The sequence below is a fragment of the Cervus canadensis genome, chromosome 4 (genome assembly GCF_019320065.1).
Source record: "Cervus canadensis isolate Bull #8, Minnesota chromosome 4, ASM1932006v1, whole genome shotgun sequence".
NCBI classification, from domain to species: domain Eukaryota; kingdom Metazoa; phylum Chordata; class Mammalia; order Artiodactyla; family Cervidae; genus Cervus; species Cervus canadensis.
Window position 1 is genome coordinate 81,341,758 of NC_057389.1, and position 22,743 is coordinate 81,364,500.

A 22,743-nucleotide genomic window follows, 5' to 3' on the forward strand; every position below is an offset into this window, starting at 1 on the left:
AAGGACAAACACCAACAGTAGCCGACACGTGCTGGTGGCTGTTGAAGACCTGTTGCTACTGTGTAAATTTGGGAAGTGCTCACACTTCTGGACCTGTTATCACTTGTTTGTAATCCAAATGGACCCTAAATCTATGCCGTCTTCTAAAAACTGACCAGGGGGAACTAAAGCAGAACATAAAGTATTCCTCTCAGCCCTATAAATTGATGTGCTCCATAATTTATATGTATTTATTAATAGAGATATATAGAGACTTTTTTTCTTCCACACCCACAGAGGGGATGATAACATACAGTAAAATTGAGAAACATGGGAAATTAATACCAGTTTCCTATTTTTGCCATATTTTAAGCTCTTTTTTGGGACTTCCCTGGTGACTCAGAGGGTAAAGAATCTGCCTGCAATGCAAGAGACCTGGGTTCCATCCTTGGGTTGGGAAGATCCCCTGGAGGAGGGCATGGCAACCCACTCCAGTATTCTTGCTTGGAGAATTCCCATGGACAAAGAAGCCTGGCCAGGCTACAGTCCATGGGGTTGCAAAGAATCGGACACAACTGAGCGACTAAGTACAGCATGGCTATTTATTTTAAGACCTATACCCACTTAGTTACCCCCCACCTCAATCTCTCAACAAAAATGTTTTTGTGAGGAAACAGCACCCAGCAGGAAATGTCACTGACCTGAGACAGTCTTCAGGCTGTTCTTCCAGGAGCCTCCTTTTGAAGTGTAAATCGTGCATCCTCCCTATCAGCATATGACAATGGTTTATAAAGCTGTTTTCCTGTCATCTCCAGTGCAGATAAGCTCCTGGGTTTAGGGGGGTAAAAATAAGTGGTATTTTACTTTTTTCTTTTTACTGAAGTACAGTTGATTTACAATGTTAATTTCTGCTATATAGCAAAGTGACTCAGTTATACATGTATACATTCTTCTTAAAATTCTTTCCATTATGGTTTATTATAGGATATTTAATATAGTTCCCTGAGGTATACAGTAGGACCTTGTTGTTTCCTTTTCTCTTGTAAGTGTGGTTTAAAGGTGATGCCAAAAAAATTTTGAAACATAAGCATCCGAGGAAGCCAAGGGCTTCTTCGTTTATAGACGTCACCGGAGAGAACTAGCTCTTAAGTCATGAAAGTCTTCTTGAAAGGCATGCGGGCAGTCAGTCTCTCATCTTAAAGGTTTCTCCTCTTATCTTCAGCTCTCAGTGAGCTCCAGATGCTTTCAGTGGGACTTCCTAAGGTTTGCTACATGGTTCCATGTAACCAGATCTACCTCCAACCATACAAGAACCGCAGCCAGCTCCAGGTTGCCCTTCCTGACACTGTTACTTAGGCCAAGGTAGAGTTTTACATTGAACACTGCAGCCATGCTCTGCTTGTAGCCCTGATCAAGACCAGGTTCCATCCTCACAAGTTAAACAGTCCAAATGTTCCCTCATGCTATAATAACAGCTCGCCGTGGTTGTTTAGCAGCATATGGGGGGTTCTGTTTTGTACATGAACTTTCTAGAGACCACATGATGCAAGGATAAGATCAGTGTTTTGAGAGTCAAAACAGGTATAATCTTGAATCCCAGTTTAGTAAAATTTCTTCCAAGACCTTGGGTAATTCTGCAAAAGCAGATATAATGATGCTGATGGTACTGATCACGGAAATGAAGCCCAAAGAAGCTAAAATAGGACACACAGTGAGTAAATAGCCCAGAGAGAATTCAAGTGCAGATGCCACTTTACTGTATTTCCTTCAAAACTGGGTCTTTACCTCACTGGGGCATGAATGCTTCACTTGTTTGGATTAATATCTGCTATAAACCTGCATTTACCTCTTTACCGTTGGCCTCTTTAGTGACTAAGTAGTTCTACATCTTGAGGCCTCTTTGATCACAAAAGGGAAAGAAAACATCGTGAGGGCACTGGAAAAGAGATTTTCTGGTTCACTTCTACCTAGACTGCTTTCTGTTAGTGATGTGAGTGACAGCAGATTTTTTAAGCCCAGCTGTAGTTACTGCGGTTAAATCTGATGTGGAGATTAAGCCTTTTTTGGAGAATTTTAAAGCACATGACTTTAGACTCCCTGGAGAAACAGAGGAAGGACTCTTAGAAGAATTTTCTCCTAGACAACTCTGTAGATCTTAGGAGCTGTTAGCAAGGATAGTAGGCCTTTTAGATTGAGATCTTCTGTCAACTTCCTGAGGCAAAACCAGACGAACCGCCTAAAGATTTGACAGAATTAGAGGAGACTTATGTGGTTCACCATAACAGCACATGTTCTGGAGGGAAAAATGAAATTTAGAGGCTTGGTAAGACATCATTGCTAATTGCTTGATTTACTCCAGGTGGAAGAAAATGGAAAAGCCATTAAGAATGGGTTGAGGGGACACATGCAAAAATCTAAGTTTCTTTTGACCTCTATTTGATGGTGTGTTTGTATGAATGTGGATACAGGGATAAGAGTTTAAAATAATTGGAGCAGGGGGTAGAATTATTATACCTTGATAAGTGTTCCCAAACCAAAATAACTACTTCCTGGAAATCGTAGCAGATATAGTGAGTAGCAGGGAAGATTGATCTGGTGATAATGAATGTCATGGAGGAAATGAGTTTCACCTGTTTTGGATCTGGACTGCTGATTGGTTCAGGATGTTTATAATTGGGGAAACTCACATCTCACTTAATAAATCTTGCCTTAGAGAGCCAGAGGTAGAAATTTTCTCCACACTCTCTCTCTTGACTAGTGCTGGGCTTAGTCGCTCTGCCGTGTCCGACTCTTTGTGACCCCATGGACAGTAGCCTGCCAGGCTCCTCTGTCCACGGGAATTCTCCAGGCAAGAGTACTGGAGTGGGCTGCCGTGTCTCCCCAGGGGATCTTCCCAACCTAGGGATCGAACCCTAGTCTCCCACATTACGAGCAGATTCTATACCGTCTGAGCCACCAGGGAAGCCCAGCTCTATAATTTATGTAAAACTTGAGGGCCAGATGTATTTCAGAAAGGAGAATTTTTCAAATTTGAAAGATAATTCAAACAGGGTTGGGATAATAATCCATACTCAAAAATATCATTTACATCGAATGGGATGTATAAATACTAAAAATAGCTTCCTATCCGTTCAGATCAGATTTTGCTGCCAAATGAATTCAGATCAGGTCAGATCAGATTTTGTCACCAGATGAACTATGAAAACTTTCATTTTCCAGAGATTTTAGGATTTTGGAAATAGAGCTATAGGATTATGAAACTATAAAAATGAAAACTTCTACTTGACCCAGCTGCTAAACAGAAACATCAAGTGATTTACAGGAAGATGGTGAACGTTGATGTGAGGAATATGCTTAGAAACAGTAGGTAGACAGTAATAATGATATAATTAACATTTCTTGCACAGTTCTTATGTGCCAGGCATTATTATAAGACTTTAGCATGAATTAAGCCATGTAAATATCTTATAATTTGATGAGATACTATGTTGACATATTGATAGACCTAGTCACAGGTGAAGAAACTGAGGCACAGAAAGTTTTGCCCTGCAGAGCACACAGGGAAATTGATCAGATGGACCCTAATCTGAACACAGAACACTCCCTTCTTTCAATATTTATACTTCAATTTTGTTCTACACAAAGATAGTTCTTATATGTCGTATTCATATTCCTCTTACCAATAGGAAACAAAGGGGTGTATTTTTTATTTAAAGGTACTATAATATTTCACAAGATACTTGCCTTCATCATGAAACGTCTTTTACATTCTGGCATTTGTAATTCTTTATCTTGAAACTGAGCCAGTTAACAAATTATTGACACAAACAAGTTTAGTGTAAATAATAAAAAAGAATTAAGCCTTTACACTTTTCCTTGAAAGTGGAGACTGGGCTCTGGCTACTGTTTTATCCACAAGGCTACACTTAGAGGTTTCTGTATAACAGCTACTTTGTTAGATGAATAGATGAGTTCAAATCTCCAAAATCTCCCAAAACAAGCGAGTCCCAGTCAAATCCTAATTTGTATTATTCCATTTATTTGCATTTTTCTCTTTGTTGATGTTAATTTATTAGAATTTGAGGTCAAAAATTTATGCTGATTGGTTTTTATGTCCTGGAGTAGGAAATGGATGGGAGGTTAACCACTTTGCATTTGGTCGAATGTATTATTTTAGCTGGGCTCCACTGAGTCCTGACCACGTTGATATGCATGTGTATTTATAGTGTAAATACATGGAATGTGTGACACATCCCGATAGCATCAGGCTCACCAGCAGCCCTTGGGAAATGATGTTGCCTAACCAGTCTCACCACTCCAAACACTGGATTGCTACAGGCAGGTGCTTCCACCTGATTCCCAGGCCTGTCTGACAGTATCTGAAGAGCTCTTTGACTCAGAACTTTGTCAAAATGAAGGGACTGGGAATGCCAGAAACCATCTTATAAGCCATACTATCTACAGTTTTCTAAATTTACCTTGAGCAGACTGCAGTTTCTCATATTAACTTCCCATCCTATTCATTAAGGAATTTGTGGATGAAAAAACCCCTCCCTCATCCTGTCCATATTTTGCATCATTGCCATTCTGCTTTGCACAGTCCTACTTTCAGACTTAAATGGTAGAATCACTCCCTTTTTTTCAGGGCTTCTACGCTCACACAGAATCCTCTGTCTGTCTACCTGCAATCATTCAAAGTTCTCTCTCAAAGCAAAAAGTATTTTCATTGAGGTTGACAACAGATTCTACTTTGCTATTGTATACAACAGTTCTGGCACTTTAGAGAGTTCCATTATTCCAAATCATCCTCTGCAAAATTGCCCAGTAGCTGCTCATTCTCATAGCTTTGCCCCTGCTACACTGCCATGCTAAGTCTACCATCCCCCTCCTCTTTGTTCCTCTGTACTTCTATCAGTTCTGTTCTGCAAGGGTTGGATGGGCTATTTTGACAGAATGCAGCTTTCAAGGGGGGTAAGTCCAGATGAAGGACTCCGCACTGAAAAGTAGTCATTTACCCTACTTTTTCCTGTCACATTATCTACTTCTTCTCTGGACATTCTTGGACCACAAAGATATATGCATACACATGCAGAGATACACACTGGCACTCCTATATCACCCCTGCTGAGAGATGATAATTCAAGCATTTAATTTGTCCTATTGCCTCTACAAGCATTTATTAAACCAGCCATTAACACAGCATCAATTTTAAGAATTTATTTTTCAATTTTCAAAATTGAAATTCCTGCTTTTCTTACTTTCTCCATATGGGAGATTCATATCCATATACAAGTATATAACTTTGTGGTTTATTATCAACAGAATTCATAAATTCGAGGAAGCTTGAAAAAGCTATAAGATGTGTTAACCATGCTATTTCTGCTCACCTTTTGGCTGTTTTTCTATTAACAAAGGATTGACAAGTAGTTTGGGGGGATATTAATTAATTGAGGAGATACTAAATAAGCCGTTCACTCCCATCTGTCAAAGTAGATTGAGTCATAATCACCATCGCTTCCTCCAGTTTGATACAACAAGATCTGACACTTACTACACACATGCTACTGAGACATACAGTAGAATGGGCTGTTATACCAGGTATAAGAATCTTGTATGTGAGAGTTGGACCACAAAGACTGAGTGCCAAAGAATTGATGTTTTCATATTGTGGTGCTGGAGGAGACTCTTGATAGTCCCTTGAGCAGTAAGGAGATCAAACCAATCCATCCTAAAGAAAATTAACCCTGAATATTCATTGGAAAGACTGAAGCTAAAGCCCCTATACTTTGGCCACCTGATGCAAAGAGCCAACTCATTGGAAAAGACCTCGATGCTGGGAAAGATTAAAGGCAGGAGGAGAAGGGGATTACAAAGGACAAGATGGTTGGATGGCATCACTGACTCAATGGTCATGAGTTTGAGCAAGCTCTGGGAGAGGGTGAAGAACAGCGAAGCCTGGTGTGTTGCAATGCCTGGGATTTCAAACAGTCAGACGCGACTTAGTGACTGAACAACAAGAAGCTTAAATGCTGGCTTGCAAAGTAACAACACATTAAGTCCCAAAATAGTTTAGAATACATGCCCAGAATTCCAAAGTCCCTAATATAATCATAGAGTTCTAAAGTCAGGACAATATTTCATTGATTATATACATTGACATTTTCGTCTTACAAATGAAGAAGCTGAAAAACAGAGACGCTGATTTGTTCAAGATTTTAGGAAATTACTTCAATGGCCCCCCATGTAGTGTAGGCCCTGAAACCCTTCCCCCTCTCTTTGCATCTTTTGGTAGCTGCCCTCTTTTTCAATACCGAATCATGTAATTTACTTGTTGGCTGTTATTCATTACTAATGTATCCAAGAGTATATTTTAGAATGTACAACTATGCTTTTCACCTCATGATGTATACGTTAATAGTAGACATTTTAGAAATGTTGACATTCCTAACATTAAAAATCACTGTGTATTTAAAAGTACCTACCATTAAAAACATTTCTTCTTAGATTTTAAAGTCACTCCAAATGATAAACAAATATCAAAGCCAAATTTGAACCTAAACTAATTCTGCCTGAGTTCTTTAGCCAAAAAATATTTAATTTCCCTAATAGCAAAAAGTCACTATGAATAACTTCTTTATATTTTTCAAAACCAATACTCTGCATCTAAAATAACCAGTTTCTTATTCTGCTAAAATTTTAGCACTGGTGTGGATATTACTAGTTGTTTCCTATAAATTTTATTTTTATGATTTGCTTTATCTTAAGCTGCAGTTCATATGGTAAAGAAACTGCCTGCAATGCAGGAGACTTGGATTCAATCCCTGGGAAGGAAGAACTCCTGGAGAAGGAAAGAGCTACCCACTTCAGTATTCTTGCCTGGAGAATTCCATGACAGATGAGCCTGCTGGGCTATATAGTCCATGGGGTTGCAAAGAAATGGACACAACTGAGCAACCAACACTTTTTACTAAGCTGTCTTCCAGACAGTAATTTAATTCATTGACACTCTTACTAGGGAAATAACTGCAATATGAAATTCATAATAATTGGGAAAGGTCTTTATTTCCTCATTATTCATTCATTCATTTGCTTGTCTGCCTAACTTCCTTTCTCTTCTGTCAGAAAATCACTGTCATAATTGTGTTACTTTAAATGCATTACAATGTTAGAAGCTTAAACATCAGTTGAATAGCCCATCCACTAGTTCAGAGATGAGCTTGTAATCTAATACGAGCCAGTGAGGGATATTTGCTGAGGCTTATGGGAAAGAAAAGCCTCCTACTTTTCTGTGTTATTACAGGTAGACACTCTCTTTGACATTAGATGGAAAGAATGAGGGCTATCCCTGGAAGACAGTAGTAATCATCTGGCTACCAGGCTTGGGAAGAAATTGACATAAAGAAAGGGCAGAGAGGCCAAAGGGCCTCCAGTTGCATTTGGGGGACTACTAGTTCAAATCTTGCCTGAAACCAGTCCTATCTCAATATATTCTTTTTTATTTACTTAAGCCAGTTAGAATTGAGCTTTCAGGGTTGTTTTTTTTTTGCAACAAAAGCAGTACTGAATGTCATACTACTATTGGCATTTGTGTGACAGTTTTATTCACTATGGCAGACATTATTGGTCACCTACACAAAAGTCACTATTTTTCCTTCTTAACAGATTCCCAATTTATTAGTATTTTAGGAAGATAATGTATTTCAAGGGTCTTCCCCATCCATCCTAGAATCTCAATGTTTATTAGTCTTAACCAATCATGGGGATTCTATATCCTTGTCAAGAACTGCTTTAGGAATGTGATATGATCAGATCTGTTATGGGCATCATGGGAGATTTCCTAATGCTTAAAAAGATAAGCCTTTCTTTGTCTTCCAACTTTTAGACAACACCCTGTAAGCAGCAGCCACCTTGCATATAGGGAGAAACCAGAGAATTCAGGAGAAGCCGACCTGGCTTCCTTGAGCCACAGAATGAGCTAACCTTGGAATTCCCCCAGATTTAACCTTACATGCAGTAATAAACTCCCCATTGTCTAAGTTGCTGAGAGTCACAGGTCTGTTATTCGGAGCTGAAATCACTCTGACTGATATATTCACAGACAATATTGATTCTTTGAGGCTAATCTCAAGTAAAAATCACCATACATGATTGATTAAATCCAACCTGACTCTTTAAAAAAATGGATACTTTTACAATTTTAGGCATGCTTTCTCATTTGAAGGTTCAACTTACAGACTTGAAGTGATCAATTAATACATAATACAGATTAAATAATTTCTATCTCTCAAACCAGAGACAAAATGAGAACTTGGCCTGCTGAACACGAATGTATCACTAAGTTTTTGTTTATCCAGGTGGTTAGAACCCAGAGACACTGGGAGGGTCATCTTGGAAGGTTGCCAGAACAAATGCCCATAAGTCTTCATGGCAATCCTGCTGCCAATTCCTAGGATTCCTACCATCTTAACATTTTTCAGATCAGAAATTAAGAACAGATGAAAACAAAAGAGAGACACCTGGCTTGTTGTTTTATTCTTGTAAAGCCAGGAATATCACATAAGCAGTTGAGAAGTACTCAGAAAATGCCCCCATGGATGTGTTGTGATCCCAGATAAGGAGGGTATGCTAATGGGACAAGGCTTGTGTGGACTTACATGAATACCTGACGGTGGAGGTGCGGAGGGGTGATGAAGCTGAAAAGTGGCCCGGGTATTTCTGGTCCTGTTTAAGGATTCTAGGGTTTCTCTAGTGGCTCAGACAGTAAGGAATCTGCTCGCAATACAGTAGACCAGGGCTCCATCCCTAGGTCAGGAAGATCCAATGGAGTAGGAAATGGAAACCCACTCCAGTATTCTTGCTTGGAGAATTTCATAGACAGAGAAGCCTGGCGGGCTACAGTCACAAAGAGTTAGACATGACTGAGTGACTAACACACATATAAGGATTCTAGTGGCATCAGTCATAATTATAGAAACAAAACACAAACATTTCCTCTGCTCTGTTGTGACTGCTAAACAAATGCTTAGTAAAATGACATAAAGTAAGAGCTCTGTAAATGTTCATTTATTCCCCACTTCCTTTTTCACTCCCCTCTTTTCTTCCAAGTATGGAGGAGGGGGCTATGAATCATAATTATGGATGTTCTTTGACATCTCTAAAAATTATAGATATTATTTTTTTCAAAATTTATGCACAATATATCCAAAATACATACAAAACTTCCCAGGATCAGAATGGAAGCATTTTGCTAAGTGTTCCACTAGTCTCTCAAAAAAATTTTTGTGCTTCTCTAAAGTGCCTTGGGTTTAAGTCCAACGTGAAGATAACTCCTTTACCATTAGCTTTGATAATGTTTCCAAGGCATATAATTTACATGACAGCATAGGTAACTAATGGGAAAACATCTGTGAATTTTCACCAAATATCAGAAGATTTCCTAAATAAAGAATAGTTTGTTTGAGTTCCCTCTTGGGGAATTTCTCCATCACTTTTGAATTATCTTTGGTAATTTCAAGATGAAATTACATCTTGAAATTAAAAAAATAAAATAAAATTAAGCTGATAAAATTGCAGTGGCATTCCACTGGGAGAAGGAATAGAAAGAATCATGCTCCCTGGGTTGTCCTCAGGAACAGGGCATTTTTATGCTGCCAATTTAGTTCGGCAGAGACACCCCTGGCCCCCACCCACCCGAGTCAGTTAACGTTAACAACTCACTATTGTCTTACCACTGTGAAATTTAAACCAACACCAACTGCATAAAATAAAAGTGAAAGAAAGAGTTTACGAAAGTAAAGGTAGCTATGATTACTTGTATAGAAGGTAAGACTAATAAACAGTATTTGTTTCTGTGAGCTATTCCTCTCAACTGTACAAGGGCCTCCCTCCTTTGACATTTTCTTATCCATTTCAACTCTGCTATTGCTTCTCATGCACTCAAACCACTTTCAGGTTTCCTTTCCAAAAATATACTCCTTACTTGGTCTTAATTGAATCCCATAGATTCCAGCTCAGATGTGCCGCTATAAAGCCCATTTGTATTATCTGATAAGCAGTCCCCACCAGCTTCTTAGGTCCTTTTAGGGCCATAAAGGACTAAAACTGAGGAACAAGTCGTAGAGCTTGGAAAAGTCCTTGATAAAATAGTATCCCATAGAGATTTTAAAAATAATTTTTGATTAAGAATAATAAGACCATGGAGGTGACAGATGTTGCAGGAGTGCGTTGCCTGACTTCATGAAGACAATTAGATAATTAATCATCATTTAGAGGTTTGAATCAATAGGACTTTGTGACAAGGTGGATGGAAGAGCATGGGAGTCAAGGAGAAATAGAGGGAACTCTCAGATTTCTGACTTTAGCAGGCAGATGCATGGTGATGCCATTTTACTCAGCTAGAAAATACTGGAAGGAAATCAATTTTGGATGTTAGTTCAAGTTGGGATATATTTTATCTGAGACATGTATGAGATGTCTCAAGGAGGAGTCTAGGCGCCAGAGCTCAGGTTTGACCTAATGTTGTAAATTTGGGCATCATTCCCACAAATAGTTTACAGCCATGGCCACAAGGAGTAAATGAAATCATCTATAGAAAGAAGAAAGTTTAAGGCCAGGAATGTAAGGATCTCCCTGCAATAACTGTGCTGAGGAGGAGCCCACAGAATGAGACTAAAGGAGTATTCAGAAAGTTTGGAAGGAAACCAAGCATCATATTATAGAAGTTAAGTGAAGGGTGTTTGAAGAGGGGCTGTCAACAGGGGTAAGTGTTCAGAGGTCATTCAAGATGAACACTGAATCATGTCCACTGAATCCGGTGACATTAGTAACCTCAGCGAAACCAAGTTGAGGAATGTCACTAAATGCAAAAAGTGAGAATGCAGTGGGTTAACAGGAGGAAGGTGGGTGGAAAGGGAAGAGAGTAGAGACAACCCTTCAGAGAGACACATCTGTGAAGGGTCATACAGTGGGAGCACAACACTGAAGAGGCTTCAAATAGTGAAGAGACTTTATTTCCTTTTCAAGTTAATAGCAACTGAGTATATTTAAATGCTGCTTGCTTGGAGCCAGTAAAAAGTTTAACATTTACAAACAGGCGGCATCAACAATGGAATAAGATTCCATAGGATGCAGGAGAGTCCAGAATCCAGACCTCTATCCCTTGGGAAACCCTGAGTTTCCCTCAGTTGAGACCAAGTTGACTGGCTAAGCAGCCTCTGGGCCCCTATCATGGATAGATTTTTCTCATTACTCACCAGATATCCCCTTAGGGTGGAGGAGGAGGATAGGAGGATATCTGACCAGGAATTGAGACTGATGAGATAACTGATGAGATACCAAGGATGGGAGATTCTTGCTAAAGTAACTTAGCAGGATTTTTGTTGCAACCAGCCTTTTGAGGACAAGGATCAAGGATCAGGCTAGTCAAGTAGATGACTCAGAGAAGTCTGACTAAAATTTGGTCAAGGAGAGTGTCTTGGTCACTACAGTATTTTTTTTTCTTGCAATTTCTGACATCTTATGCATGGATTCCTTAACTCCAGCCAAGAAGCACTAAGTCCAGACCTAGCACTGTAATCTAGGGGGCCAGGAAAATTCAGGGATGTTATCACAGTCATCCCAGGGCTAATCAGTCAAAAGGAAGAAAACAAGGGGCCAGGTGAGAGGGAAGAAGGCTGTGTGTTGTGAAACAGATCCTCAAGTCAGTCAAAATTTTACATTGCAAAATGATGGCACCCAAGGGTCCTGTTGTCACAGACATTTAAAGACAGTGTCAAGTCAGCAAAACTAAAATGATTTCTACCCCCTGTCCACAAATCCCATTCCCCTACAAAGTTTAAACAAAGTCCTGGTCGACAAAAATGATGACTCCTTTATCCCACCTTTCTCCAGAGCTCATTTTCACGATCAAAAAATAATCCTGCCAATACTATTATTTCTATAGTGTCATTTTATTTCTCAACGCCATACAACACTAGAAACTGTACTATCTTTTGAAAATTAACACAAAGTAAATTGGTACTCCTCATTTCATAAAAACGTTGGCTTATGTAACCGCTGTGTATCCAGGAAGAGAAGTAGAAATTCTCAACTGCTGGTCACCCTAGTGCAAGACACAGTCCCAATGATGGAATATCATCTTTACTTATATGCCTCTGTATAGTCCATGGGGTCGCAAAGAGTCGGAGATGACTGAGCAACTTTCACTTTCTTTCTTTATTCCTCTGAATGACTTTGCGTCCATACGGATTCCACTTCAGATAAGCATAGAAACTATCCTTCACCTATTGTTTCTTCTTGTTCTTCCTTTCTCCCGATCTTCTGGATCTCCCTCTCCCTTGAATTTTCTGTTCTCCCACCAGGGTCCATTTTTATCTTTCAGCCTCTGGCCAGGCTGTCAGTCATTGCATTCAACCATTATTCTCTTCCAAGAAGCCAGATCCATGGGAGGCGACTTCCAGTCTGCTTATAGGAAGAGGTAAGAGAGGTTCCCAAAATCTCTCTTCTGCTTAAACTGATTTCCTCTTGGCACAACTCAGGTGCACTGTTAGGCAGACAGTGCTCAGGTACCTTATCAAAGCACCTCTCTGCAGAATAATCTGCTGTAATCTGAGACCCTTAAGTGGGTGGGAAGGAACCTTGCCCTGAAAAGGAGTGAAGGAGTAAGTTAACATATGCTGTCCTCCCCTCACCCAAGTAAAACCTCCGCCCTACTGGTCTGGGTAGGAGACGGCACACAACGCTATAGTCTGCCCACCGAGTTTTCCCCCTCCACCACGTCCTGGCTATATGCGTTTTTGTGGCACCATCTTCGAGACATCTTCACTTGCTTTCCCACACAGACAACCCTCCTCCCAAGCTAGTGTCACATGTCTTTCTCTGACAACGTTCTTATCAGTTTTCTTGGACACATCACCTGACTCCAGCAAGCTCCAAGAAGAAAACCCTGGCTTCAGCTCTGCAGAGGGGATTCCCTTGTTCCCTGTCTGGGCATGATGGCCGTTAAATTCCTATGGAAGCTGGGGAGTCACCAAGCTTCCACCCCAAGGCGTGATCTCTCCCTTCCCTTCCTCTGGCTCATTTCCTCTCCCACTCAGTCCTCATGGGAAGGAAGAGGGAGACTCCTCCCCAGGCCAGCCTGTGAGGAAATGGATTCATCCTTGCCCCTGGGAAATAGAAGCAAAAACAAACTCCCAAACACTCAGCATTTTCTCTGGTATTCTGGAGATAATTTAGCCATGTTAGAACCGCAAGAAGAGATTTAGGACAGGATAGAAGCAAGGCTGTAAGGACCATGAATGAATTCGGTCAGCTGGGCACATTTACAGGCAGAGCCCTTCTGGGTAACCAGGGAGAGGCACCAAAAGTGACTTGCCAAAGCACCTGAAGTGGGTGGGAAGGAACCTTGCCCTGAAAAGGAGTGACGGGGTAAGTTAACATATGCTGTCCTCCACTTACCCAAGTAAGACCTCTGCCCTCCTGGCGTGGGTAGGAGACGGCTCTCAACACTATAGTCTGCCCACCCAGCCTGTAACAGGCTACAACTGAACAGACGTCATCTCTCCTCCAGCTGTGTGCCCTGAAGCCTTGTCGAGAAGAGGCTTGCCTAGGGGATTTCTGACCTGCCCCTGAGGATTTTGCCAAAAACTTGGTTCACTGTGTTTACTGTAGATCAGCAGAAATTCAAGTGCAAATACCTGGCTGACCATCAGAATCACCCCCAAGAACCTCACAGAAAAATAAATTCCCAGATGTCCTCCTCAATTCGCTTGAGCAGAATGTCAGCAGTGAGGACCGAGATTCTCCATATTGGCAAGGCTTGTCAGGGGCCAACTTGGCAAACCATTTTCACAGCTTTGAGAATCTAAGTCAATAAATCTGGAAACGACCTACTTTAACTTTCACACTTTTCTATTAAAAAAAAAAACAAATAAATGCAGAGATGTTAAGTACCATGTTGTACAATCGCAACAGTTTATTATCTTTTTAAAATGCAGTAGTGAAAAGCTTTGTTTGAAAAAAAATATGAAAAAATTTAGGGACCAGCTTAATGACATACCACTTGAAACCTCTTGATTGGTCATGCCATGGCGATTTTGTGTCATTTACTCTTAACTTTCATTCACTTATTCACTTAACAAATGAGTACCTACTACATGTCAAGACTCTTAGAAACAGAGGATATGGTAGTGAAGCTATTCTGCCCTCTTAGAGCTTTTATTCTAGTGAAGGAGAGACACTAGTGGCAGAATAAAATATAAAGTAGTCAGATGTAGCAAGTTAGGAAAACCAAAGTAAGCAACAGGGATTTGGTGTGTTCAGCAATGGGGGTTGTGTTGAAATTTCAGGCAGGATGGTCAGGGAAGGCTTCATTGTGCAAATGTGACCTTGGACAGGAAAGACCTGAAGGAAGTAAGGGAACTAGCCATGTATAAATCAGAGTTATAATTATCAGGCAGAGGAAGGAGAATGCAAAGGCCCTGGGGTGGGAAAACACTGGGTCTGGTGGGAATGGCGAAGAGGTTGGTAGGAATTTAGCAGGGTGAACGAGGAAAGGGGGAATAGGAAGTGTGTCAGTAACATACAAGGGGAAGCAGATCACAGGTCAGTGTAAGCACTTGGGCTTTTAGCCTACATGAAATAAAAAATTACTGGAAGGTTTTGGACAAGAGAGTGTCAATATCCAACCTATGTTTTAATGTAACCTCTCTGGGCAGAATTGAAACCAGATTGAAAGGACAGTAGCAGAGGTAGTGTGGCCAGATGTGAACCTATAGCAATACTTCAACTATATGTGCTGTGCATCAAGCATTTCCATAAAGGCTAAGCATGGGTATATCACAGTGCATTTATGCTTTGGAGTATACATAGGACGGAGGCTGGGAATCTGCAGTTTCCTCAGTCTGCTTGGCTCCCATGACTCATGGTGAGCGTTGTACCAGCACAGGAGTGATGCTGGTGCTTTTCATCCTACCTGGTACCCAAACACTAAACAAGTTCTCAAAGCCTCCCCATCAGCCAGAGCCCGCACGCTGGCCACGGGGCTGGCACAGGTCCAACATCTGCTTGGGGCCCAATGAACTTGCAGTAACAAGAGCCTCCTGTACAGTCTCTAGCACTCCTTGCTTTTCCTAAGTGTTTTCCTTTTCAACGAGTGTTCTACAGGCTTTCTGAAGCACTTTTCCATGTCATCAGGGCCGCAGCCTTTCCATCAAGGTTTCAACTAAATATATTGCCCTCCCAAAGCACTGACTAAAACATTCTTAAGCTCTTAGGTATGGAACTGTTGGGATATTGCTGGGTGAAAGTGTATATTTGCTCCAGTCTACAATCGAACCTTAAATTTTTCCTCTGAAATACACAATCCTTTTATTGTGATGTACAGGTCATCATTATGATATGGGGAGTTTTATGATACATATCAAAACCTCTTAGCAAATAATAGACTGTATTTTACATATTTTAGCTGACTAATACTATTTGCCAGCTAAAATCTGTTCTTATGACACTGCTTGGTTGTTGGTGGTTTTTTTTTCTCCAAATTGACAAATACCAACTTCAAATGTATTCTGTGCTCAAATAAAAACATTGGAGCAGGAGGATACACAAGTCTGCAGGAAGTAAGACAAATCTGATTTTCAAGAGGTAAAACATTTGTGTTACAAGAATGCAAAATACAAGTTAATTATTTCATTGCAGAGAACTATCATTCTCAAACATTCACTGTAAAAGTATAGAGAAGGATGGAAAGTTAGGAAGGGTTTTGTTGTCATTTTGGATCTTATCCAAGTAGCAAAAGGGGTGTATTTACAAGGATGTGCCAAATTTCAAATTCAAGTATGGCAACATATGAAACTGGACTCCATTGTGGTTACTGGGAAATATATACAGCTTTCAAGACCAGCATGAAGGTGAGTCAGACTGACAGGTATTTGTACAGAGGAGGAAGCTGACATAGTCTTTTAGGCCAAACAGTAATCTTGGCTGGCTCTGAGGCAGTGAGGTATGTAATCACCTCACTGGTGGGAGTCTTTCTAATTGAGAAAATATTTGGCAGCCTCGGTCATCACCCTAAAAGTCAGAGGGAAAATAAATGTCCACAAATGAGTACCCAGTGGAGGTGCTTGTTTAGGCTAAGTCTTGGATGTCCTAACTCAGTGTTGCCTCTCCTACCCAACTGTGGAGCTGTGCATGGGGCCAACACACGTCTGATTTATGCTTTATGTGCAGGGTCCCAGTTGTTGAACTAATTTCTGAATGAATAAATGAGAGGGCCATGAAAGATGCTTAAGACTTAACTTAAGACCTTCCCCTAATGGGGAACAGGGTGTTTCCCCATTGCTAGAGGTATTGGAATCAGACGCTGGATCAGCAGTTCTCAGCATTTCTCTGTTCAATGAACACTTCTGAGTGGTGACATCAGTAAAGGGATCAAAATGCAAACACTCCTTTTTAGAAAAAAATATTTATAAGATTTTAAAAAATTTCTTTCCAGCCATTCACTGGCCACCCTTCACACCACATTTCTTTCCCCTGATTAGTTATAAATTGTACCCTGCCCTCCTCCAGTCTGTCCATCAGAGCCTTCCACCTGACAGTTCTAGAACAATAGGCAGCTGCATTCATGGCAAAATGAAAATTTCATTCATTAATTACAATTGGCAGCTGACCCAGAAAGAGGAATACCAGTGCATGCAATTTACTCAGAAAATCATCATTTAGGGATGCTGCAGAAATAATTCCTGCACAGGTGAGGTCAAAATGTACATTCCAACTGTCAAGGCTCTACGCTACTCAAACTACAATTACCTCTGTTGTTGACGATTTTGCCATTTTTAACATAACTCTCATGTGACACTTTGCTAAGAGCATGAAGCTTTCAAGGGTATTGAGAATGGGAAGCTGGCTGGTGGCTCAGTGGTCAAGAATCTGTCTGCCAGTGCAGGAGACACGGGTTCCATCCTTGATTAGGGAAGATCACACATGCCACAGAGCAACTAAACCCATGCACCCAACTACTGAGGCTGTTTTCTAGAGCCCAGGAGCCGCAGCTACTGAGCCCACATGCCCTAGCGCCTGTGCTCCAGAAGGAAAGTCAACACGATGAGAAGCCGGTGCACTGCAGCTAGAAAGTAGCCCCACTACACCACAACTAGAGAAAAGCTGCACAGCAGGGAAGACCCAGCATAGCCAGAAGTAAATAAATAAACAACATTTAAAAAGAATGGGGCGCTGGAAATGGCCAAAAGTATTTTGTCTTACAAAGGTGACTTAGAAACTTGAACATAGCCTGGCCCAGCTGGAAGCAGAAGGCTCCTGTTGTCTGCCCTCTAAATCTGCACAATTATCACCACCCTTTCTCCTCCCTTCTCTTTGCCATGATCCTAAACTCACAGCCTCACTTCTACTTCCCAGCTTTTTAAGGCAGAAATATGGTAAATCCTGAAAAATGATGTATGCTTGTAAAAACCTGCTACAATAGTAGCAATTGTGATGACATCGTACCTTGACGGTTGCTAATCAGGTTTGCTCCCTCTGACGCAGAAAAGAATCTGTCTTGCCTCTGGGTATGAGGTTAAACTGAGATTATCTGGTCAGTAAACAGAATCCCCCATGCCTCAGGCAGCCATGGCCTTGGCAAGACTGCCTGAGCTTGTATCAAAGGCCATGGAAGACCACAGGTGTTTGAGATTTGGGGGCAGCTTGAATTGTCAAGACCTTATAGGGACACATATCTCTTCCTATTACAGATGAGGGAGCCTCAAGTGGGGAAGAGCAGTGTAGACCAGATCATGGGAAGACTAGTGGTAAAGTCTGAAAAACTCACTGGGGTGAGGTGAAGTGAAGTGAAAGTCCTTCAATTGTGTGCATCACTTTTTGACTCCTTGGACTGTAACCCACCAGGTGCCTCTGTCCATGGGATTTCCCAGGCAAGAATACTGGAGTGGGTTGCCATTTCCTTCTGCAGGGGATCTTCCCGACCCAGGGACTGACCCTGGGCCTGCTGCATTGCAGACAGACTCTTTACCAATCTGAGCAACCAGGGAAGTGGTAGAGTCTGAAAGACTCACTGGGGTGGCCTTGGGCTATTTCCAATACAAATAGGATGTGAGTCCTGGAGTTCCTCACTTTGCTGAAAAGTTTAAAGCACTTTTGTTACTCATCATGTGTTTAGAAACGGAACAAAAATATTTTTGTTATATGTGTAAAGAAGTCATTTAATAGTAAAAATATACTTGCATGAGAAATCTCTCCTTTGTCTCCCTATCAGCATCCTCATTTAATACATGAAAACATTACAGTAGGAATCAAAGGCCTCCTGCCATCTCTCCTTTTTTTTTTCCAGCTTCATGTTCTTTCTCTGCTTTTTTCCAATTGTCTTCTCCCTGTGTTATGGATGGAATTGTGTCCCCCACCAAATCCATATGCAGAAGCCATAATCCCCAATGTAATAGTATTTAGAGATGGTGCCTTGGGGAGGTAATCATTAATAGACAAGGTCATGAGGGCAGGACCCTCTGAATGAGGTTAGTTCCCTTGTAAGAAGAAATATCAGAGAACCTGTGATCTCTTTCTCTACCATGTGCAGACACAGCAAGAAAGCCGCGGTCCACAAAGCAGGCAGAGTGCCCTCAACAGAACCTAATCTCACTGGCACCCTGATCCTGGGCTTCTGAACTCTAGATCTACGACAAAATTCATTTAACAAGTATTCCTTAAGACACGCAGCCTATGGTATTGTGCTGCAGCAGCCTGAGCTACTGAGACACCCTGACTCGTTTTCTTGTTGTCTATCTTCTCCTCTACTACACTCTACCGGGAGGGCAGAGAGCGAGGAAATGACCTAGTGACTGATAGCCTATGCAAGGCCACACTGCTGCATTTTTGCCCCTTCATCATTAGAATTCAGTGAACAAAGTATCCTACCTATATTGTAGTATGTTACAAAAACATTTAAAAAAATAGTTTTGACCACTCTGCCTTTGGGAATGGCACTAAACTCCTCTCTTTATTGTGCAATCGGTAGAAAATAACTTCTCCTGAAAAGAGAGGGAAACCTTGGAATAGACTGAAGGAGAGGTCAAAGAGAAAGACGACAGGCACAGACAAGGAGAGATGCTTCTGATGCCCCTCACCGTCCCTAAGCCTCATGAGGCCCAGCCCTCTCCCTCTTGTCTGCCATTCCTTCCGTCACACCTTCCTGCTGCCACTTTCCATCTATTCTTTCATCTCCTGTTGAAACTCACTTCAGTCCCTAAGAATCCATTCTCCCAAGCCCAGATTTCCACGCCTCCACCTTCTGGAGTGGCTTCCTGGCCCTGGTGGCTCAGACAGTAAAGAATCTGCCTGAAATGCAGAAGGCCCAGCTTCAATCTCTGGGTCAGAAGATCCCCTGCAGAAGAGAATGGCTACCTACTCCAGTGTTCTTGCCTGGAGAGTTCCATGGACAGAGGAGCCTGGCGGGCTCACGGGGTCACAAAGAGTCAGACACAAGTGAGCAATTAACACTTTCACCTTCTGGAGTAACAGAAAAATGATCCATGTGCTAATGGTTGAAGACCAGCAAGACTCCTTACTAAATAGCAACTGTCCATCTTAACTAGAGCCATCTACAGGAAACACATCCAACTGCATTTCAAAGAGCACTCAGCCAAAAGCAAACTCCAGCCCAGCGCTATGCAGGAGAAACATGATGACAGCCACAAATGCAAGCTGCTTGTGATAACTTTCAACTTTCTAGTAGCCACATCTTTAAAAAGTAAAGACAAAGGAGTAAAATTGATTTTTAAAATGTATTTTAGTGCAACATATACAAAATCACTTTAATACAGTTTTTAAAATTTAAATGAGACATTTCACATTATTTTCAAGCTGTCTTCCAAATCAAGTGTGTATATTTTATACCTATAGCACGTCTCCATTCACACCAGCCACATTCAGTTGCCTAATAGCAACATGGGGCAAGAGGCTACTGTATTGGGGTAGCACAGCTGCAGTCAGAGAAACGGTGAGGCCTGGCAAATCAGCAAATGAGAAAGGCCCCCCATCCCCACCCCATGAACACCCTCTTCTGGGCCTGAAAGCACAGACCTATTGAAGAGGGAACGCATTAAATGCTCCTTTGAGATGAGACTTTTTTCATTGCTTTTTAAGAAAGGTGCTCAAACTACCATCTCCTTAAACATTACTGTTAGAATTTCAAGTGTACAGGAAACAAATTTTTCTGTGGATTCTCGAAGCATAGTATAGCGCTGGTAATAATTTCTATGAGGGCAGAACAGCCTGATCTCTAACTTTTGTAAAGCCAAAGAATCATGTCCACTGTGCAAAGTGGTGTTCAAAGCTTTCACTCCATGATCTTGCGAAAATGATGACTGCAACTTAGTTTTGTTTGCTGAGAGATGGATGATTCCCTGTCTGCGTGGACTATCACAATAAAGTTGCCCCATTTTAGAAGGTGTGTAGGGACAAAATAGTCGCAGGCTTTTGTATCCTGGACTTCACCTTATGTTTCTTTTAGGTACAGCTGTGCGGTATGTTTTCACTGGGGTTTGAGTAATGGCTGGACCTTCAATTATAGCAATTAACTGTCAACACCGTGTGCCAGGTTCATCCATATGCTATTGGTTCAATTCCAACAAAGACACCCAAGACCTTGACGTGCCTTACTTCTTATAGCTGAAGTCTGCCTTTTATACAACTTAGAGGTTATTTTAATGGTAGAAATATCTGGATTAGAGTGGTTGGGGCAGCAGAGAATACTGCTAAAATCTAGTGGAATGAGGTTTTATCTTAATAGCTAAAACATCCGATGGTCTCCTGATATTTGCTTTTAAGGATTTCCTGTTGCCAGCCACTATTCCTTTATCTCTTTGTTGAAATCCCTCTCTCTCTCTCTCTTTCCCCCCTTCCTTACTCAGGCCTTTGTCTTTATTTAAGGGGTTAGATGATAGAAGCTAAAGTTTTACACTCAGGAGGTATATGATTTTATTAAGACATACTGAAAAGTCTTCAGACCTACAGAAATTGATCTGTATACCATGCTATAGAGTTTTCCTGATCACCTCAGATTACATCCTTGCCAACTCTAAAGTTGACTTGGGTTAAGAAACTTGTATTTTCTCATTATTATTTTCCCCAAAAGGGGCAATGGCAACTTGTTTCCAGTCAAATTAAGATTTACATTGAAGTGTATTTCTACCAGATTGTGAAAAAATCTTAAGGAAAAGGATATTGCTGTTTATTGCATTTTTAAGGACAGTTCATTCCCATGGTTAATTGAAAGATAAATGCGTATAAAAAAGAGTTGGCAAAAACTGATTCTCCTCCCTCTCCAGAGGCTTCTAAGATTTTTTTCACTAGCACCCAGAGTCTTTCCCCACACTCGATTCAGATTCCTTTCTCAGTATATCTGGCCAGATGATGCAACATCTGTGTTCTCTTTTAAGAACATGAGAAATGAAGCTTTTTCATCTTCCCTCTCTTTGAGTCCTGGGAAATCTAATTAAAACTGCTCAGGTTTTCCTTTTCTTATTTGCCTTAGAAGACAGCTCACTGGAAGAGTCCTGTGGTGGTCTCCCGCCTGTGGAAGAAGGTGACCGAAAAATCAGCCTGATTATGGAGTTGTCGACTCAGGTTTCCCTTCAGACTGAGAAGATCACTCAGCTGGAAGAAGTTTTAGAGGAAAAGGAAAGGAAGATTCAGCAGCTGGAAGCTGAGCGGGAGGCCCATTGTTTCCCAGAGGTCAAGGACTCTCCAGAATGTTTACAAGAAACCCCAATTTTCTCTAATAATAATAATGTTTCTCCTGTGGTTTATGATGAGGATTTGTAAAGATACCCAATAAAAAAACAATAAAAGTTTATTAAGTGTCATCAAGGTAAAATCCAGAGCCCAAGCAATCTCCTCATTGCTGCTGCTGCTGCTAAGTCACTTCAGTCATGTCTGACTCTGTGCAACCCCAGAGACAGCAGCCCACCAGGCTCCCCCGTTTCTGGGATTCTCCAGGCAAGACCACTGGAGTGGGTTGCCATTTCCTTCTCCAATGCATGAAAGTGAAAAGTGAAAGTCAAGCCACTCAGTTGTGTTAGACTCTTAGCTACCTCATGAACCGCAGCCTACCAGGCTCCTCCGTCCACGAGATTTTCCAGGCAAGAGTACTGGAGTGGGGTGAATCTCCTCATTGGTAAACTCAAATTCAAGTTCATGGGTCTGACTATCCTATAAGGTTCATATTGGAAGGAAAGAAAACAAAGGGAGGTCTTCAGATGCAAACACTGAACCCTTTAGACATTTGCCATATAATCCACACAGCTGTAGAATACTATGTTTTTAGACATTTCTGATAATAGAGGGAGAGGGAAAAACACAAAACTAGACAGATGGTCAAAGAACTTAGCATCATCCTTTTACCAGCGTTTTGTCACATGGCAAGGGAGGTGTGGCACAAATTCCATTTTGTTATGCAGCTCGGCTGTGAACAGAAAGCTATCGTGGAGGGTGAGTTTCAAGCTGGGGAATGTTGGGGTACTGAAAGCATAATCATTGTCAGCAGAGTAAATAGCCATGACTTCTGTCCTTTTGTAACCTCTAGAATACATTTCTCTATTGCATGTATTTCATTAGCATTTAGCAAGGGTAGAAATGAAGTAAAACCAAAGCAATCAAAAGAATGGATGAATCAGAGCTGCAGTCCTTTGGGAAAAGTGTCCTGGGACAACATCTCCCTGGGAAAATGGGTTACACTCGCTTTTCCCTTACAAGCAA

The 22,743-nt window shown here is 41.2% G+C and overlaps 1 protein-coding gene across 1 annotated transcript in view; it reads left to right on the forward strand.

Annotated features, from left to right (window-relative positions):
- Positions 1–21,810, forward strand: part of CCDC192 (coiled-coil domain containing 192) — a 181,842-nt gene extending 160,032 nt beyond the window's left edge. The window contains exon 7 of the mRNA XM_043467572.1: positions 21,521–21,810. Coding sequence (XP_043323507.1) covers positions 21,521–21,810 — 290 coding nt within the window. The remainder of the gene's footprint in view (positions 1–21,520) is intronic.
- The last annotated feature ends 933 nt before the right edge of the window (positions 21,811–22,743 follow it).